Here is a 5,000-nt window from a genome sequence, read left to right as displayed (position 1 = left end):
CTGATCTGAATGTAGGTCAGCTCTGTAGAGGGATGTGAAAGTGAATGGTAAATCAAAACAATCTATCAGCAAGCAGATCCCTGCAGCAAAGCACAGCAGGACAGAAAGAGGGGGGGGGGGGGGGGGGGGGGGGGAGAGAGAGAGAGAGAGAGAGAGAGAGAGAGAGAAAGAACAGGCCCCATATTCACAGCGGAATTATACAATACACAAATATTACATCGCACAAATGTAACAGACATGGTTTAAAGCCAAGCTTTTATTAATGTTCTCTTTGAACTCTTCCCGTCCTCTGGCACTGCAATACAAATCCAAATACAAATTCGTTCTCTCTCTCTCTCTCTCTCTCTCTCTCTCTCTAACTCTCTCTGTGTCCCCACACCAAATAGGCACAGCGGAAAATCAACGCTGACGTGCACTTCGCCAAGTTGGTGGTTTGCATGCTAACACATCAGCAATCTATTTCTCCCGCCGTTTATTTAATTGACTGATTGTCACATTGTATCAGCGTATCAGGAGGACAAGGCGAAGGACGTCCTACCGCTAGCCGCGCATAGCGCAACGGGACATTAATGAGGCATTAATCACAGCCTGGTCCTACAGAACGACCCGACCGGCTATTCTTGCGTGTAGAAGTCAAATACTGACATCTAGGGGTTTTAACATGTGATTTAGATATTGGCACTGAGAGAGATTATGATATATTATGATTATCAACATCTGAGCTTTAGAGCTAACCGCAAGCAGTTCGTAACCTGGTTCTTTCACATGTTTGTGTGGGTCTCGTAGACTGCTGCTGATTATTTTTAGTAACAGCTGTAACATTGTTGTGGGGGTATTTGAAGAGTGGACGATCTTTTTAAAGCGGGAAATTGTTCTTTATTTCCAGTGGACTTTACACTTACCTCTTGTCTTTTAAAAGACCATTTCTGATCGTATCATGCTTTTTTTTTTTTACTTAAACACAAAAAACAACGTCATTAGACTCTTACATATAGGCTAGAATTCACCTTTTAAGAACCGTTAAGAACATCAGGAAGAAAATATCTGATCATGTCTCTCTCGCACAGCTGAGAGAGCTGTACTCTTTCTGTGTGTTTCTTGGAACACTTTAAAGATCACTTTAAGACTTTCTAGGTTATAAAGTGAGGCCTGGTGAGATGAAATTATACAGATAATGCGACACATTCATCGGCGTTGTCAGACTGTTATTCGATGCCGTAATCTTAATAGCTACCCCTGTGAAACGTTTTGTGAGATAAATGTGATTCACGCAGGCGGTTAACCGTTTGCGATGACACCTGCAGTGAGAGAGATGCAGGCGGCGCTGTAGTGTGTCGTCCCATAGAATGTCAATGAGTCAAAGAAATTACACACAGAGAGACTTTTGGTGAAGGTTTGGGTTATTTTCCTCACAGTTAGGCTACACCATATAATGCTGTTGACCATCTGTAATTGTAACTGGATTGTCATAAATAAAACTGGAGAATCGATTAGCATAATCACGTTATTTCCTTTCAGATTAGCGCAGAGTTTATGTGCACCTTTGTCTTAAATTAACGTTTTATTACAGCACTGTATGGACAGGTACATGCAATCTCTAAAAAATTAGCATTTCGTTCAGTTAAAGTGATACCGGCATATTTCGTGTAACAAACTCCATATCCCATCATTCCTTTCGCCAAGCTCATATGATATGTGCCATATGATCATTGACGCCAAAGCGGAAAAGCAAAATCAAATTCCATTTGGTGTTGCACAGACGCTGTCAACTTGTTGCTCCTTTTTGGTGAAGTGACCGCAGATCTTTTAACTCTTATAAGATAGCTTGACAACAGCTTGAGAAAGATGAAGAATTCATGGAGCAGAAAATGAGTCGGTTACAGTTAATTGTATGAGTTAATTGTATGCCGAAAACGATTTATTGAGCAGTTCCCGTTTTTAGACCGCGGGCTCATTGTCTGTAGCGAGACTGTCTTGAGTGATTCGCCGCAAGCTCTGTAAACATTTGGCTCCTGCCTCTGGAAATGGATCGGCTCAGAGTCATCGCAGTGGTCTCTGTAATAGTTTGTCTCTGTTCCGGTTCGCCTTTACCGAACTTTGTCGTCCTGTTTGCGGATGATATGGGCTTTGGGGATTTGGGCTCGTACGGTCACCCGTCTTCACTAACACCCAACCTGGACAAATTGGCCGCCAAAGGACTCCGTTTTACTGATTTCTACGTTACCAGTCCTGTCTGCAGTCCCTCCAGGTACAAGCAGTTGTCTATTTAAGATGAATAATGACTGACACAAACCATCAGATTAAAAAAGAAACATGAATATTTGTGTAGATAATTTGCAGGAAAAAATATGGTACCCAGCACAAAACAAACTCCGTTAGTTAGAATCGAAGTAGGTACTGCAGTAAAGGGAGACAGGAGCATGGGTCATTTTAATCGAATTTTAACCGGCACAGGATGAATTCCTTGAAGAAACTAATATTTATGGGTGATTTTTCTACTGTGGTGATTTTTGTGTCCCTGGAAGAAATGATAATAATAATAATAATAATAATAATAATAATAATAAAAACAATATTGCTACGTTTTTATTTTTGTCGCACTTACTTCACATCGAGAGGAACTTATAAAAAAGAAATAATAGCTCAGTAATTTTACCATATAATAAGAGACCTTATGGTTTTCACTATATTGCCTTTGTCCCTAAGCTAGACTTTGGACCTACAACCCTGCTTTATTTTCAACCCTGCTTCATTTTCAACCCTGCTTCATTTTCAACCCTGCTTTATTTTGAATTTAACACTGAAATAATGTTGAGTTCAAATACAGCTTAGACATTAGTGTCTGTTTTATGACATGAAATATATTATGTGTTGTAATATTTCTTCACATTTTCTTGAATTTTTCATAAAAAGAATCCCTGTCCCTTGGGTTCACTGTCATTTCCACCACACTGTACAAAATAGAATGCTGGGATCATGTTTTAGGGTTTGTATACTTGGTAACCATAGCAACAGCCACTCAACAGGGGAACACGTGGCTGGAGAACAGAGTGACCTCCATAGGGGGTAATAAAAAGAGTAAAAATCAAGATAAATATGAGTTAAATCGAGAGTATGTTTATTGGGTTTCATTTCCAAACAGCTCATATTTCATATGAATGTAAAACCAACTGAACCAGTTTCATTTAATACTGTGAATTTTGTGTATATTTAATACTAACTCAGGCTAACGTATCATGAGATTTTAAAAGAAATATGACAAAATGTCATTTCCACAACGGTCATTTCTACAACAGGAAATGATGATTTCCTCTTATTGTTAGAGTGAAATATGTATTATTTAACAAAATCATCACAGCCACTATCAGGATGTGTTTCTACAGAAAGGATAAATTAATCATAGCTATGCATTTTTATTAAAAAAAAAAAAGATATTAGATGCTAAATGCTAAAATTTTCCTGACCAAAATGGACCATAGTTGAAGAATTGCCCCCATATACATACATACATACATGCATGAATATACACACACACACACACACACGTGTGTATATGTATGTGTATATATGTGTGTGTGTATATATATATATATATATATATATATATATGTGTGTGTGTATAAGTATGTATGTGTGTGTGTGTGTGTATATATATAAAGAGAAAAATGGGTGTTGGTATATATTCAGTGCTACATTTAAGATCCTGCTCTTTAGCCATGTTGACACACATTGACCCAGAATCTTAAACCTGTTTTCCCTGCTGTAGGGCGTCGCTCCTGACTGGACGGTACCAGACCCGGTCAGGGATTTACCCAGGGGTTCTGTACCCCGGGTCCAGAGGAGGCCTGCCCCTGAACGAAACAACTATAGCAGAACTGCTGAAACCACTGGGTTACACCACAGCCATGATGGGCAAATGGCACCTGGGTTTGGGTCCAAACGGCACCTTCCTGCCCACACACCAAGGGTTCGACCACTTCCTGGGCATCCCCTACTCACATGACATGGTGAGTGTGTGAGTGTGTGTGTGTGTGCATGCGCGCGCGTGCATCTGCGTGCGTGCGTGCATGTGTGCGTGTGTGTGTGTGCGTGCGCGTGTGAGAGAATGTGGTTAGATAACCACTGTACAAGCTTCTCTTTTTCAGAACCATTGTAGATCGTAATGGTGATCGTGATGGTGATGGTGATCGTGATGGTGATGGTGATCGTGATGGTGATCGTGATGGTGATGGTGATTGTGATTGTGATGGTGATGGTGATTGTGATGTGATTGTGATGGTGATTGTGATGGTGATGGTGATCGTTATGGTGATGGTGATGTGACTGTGATCGTTATGGTGATCGTGATGGTGATTGTGATGTGATGGTGATGTGATCGTGATGGTGATGTGATTGTGATCATAATGGTGATTGTGATGATGATTGTGATGGTGATCGTGATGGTGATGGTGATGGTGATGGTGATCGTGATGGTGATGGTGATCGTGATGGTGATCGTGATGGTGATCGTGATGTGATGTGATCGTGATGGTGATTGTGATGTGATCGTAATGGTGATTGTGATGGTGATTGTGATGGTGATTGTGATGGTAATTGTGATGGTGATGGTGATCGTGATGTGATTGTGATTGTGATCGTGATGGTGATGGTGATGGTGATGCGATTGTGATCGTAATGGTGATTGTGATGGTGATGGTGATCGTGATGTGATTGTGATCGTGATGGTGATGGTGATGCGATTGTGATCGTAATGGTGATTGTGATGGTGATTGTGATGTGATCGTGATGGTGATGGTGATGGTGATGGTGATTGTGATGGTGATCGTGATGGTGATCGTGATCGTGATGGTGACTGATTGTGATCGTAATGGTGATTGTGATGGTGATTGTGATGGTGATTGTGATGGTGATCGTGATCGTGATGGTGATGCGATTGTGATCGTAATGGTGATCGTAATGGTGATCGTGATGGTGATGGGGATGGTGATTGGGATGGTGAT

The 5,000-nt window shown here is 40.9% G+C and overlaps 1 protein-coding gene across 1 annotated transcript in view; it reads left to right on the top strand.

The window, feature by feature from the left end:
• The first annotated feature begins 1,770 nt into the window (after nt 1-1,770).
• Nucleotides 1,771-5,000, top strand: part of arsa (arylsulfatase A) — an 8,711-nt gene continuing 5,481 nt past the window's right edge. Inside the window, exons 1-2 of the mRNA XM_030790210.1 lie at nt 1,771-2,248; nt 3,767-4,007. Of these exons, the coding sequence (XP_030646070.1) occupies nt 2,025-2,248; nt 3,767-4,007 (465 nt within the window). The 5' untranslated portion in view covers nt 1,771-2,024. The remainder of the gene's footprint in view (nt 2,249-3,766; nt 4,008-5,000) is intronic.

The sequence above is a fragment of the Chanos chanos genome, chromosome 13 (assembly GCF_902362185.1).
Source record: "Chanos chanos chromosome 13, fChaCha1.1, whole genome shotgun sequence".
Classification (NCBI taxonomy): domain Eukaryota; kingdom Metazoa; phylum Chordata; class Actinopteri; order Gonorynchiformes; family Chanidae; genus Chanos; species Chanos chanos.
The sequence above is the reverse complement of the archived record's forward strand: the minus strand, read 5'-3'. Positions and strand labels throughout refer to the sequence as shown.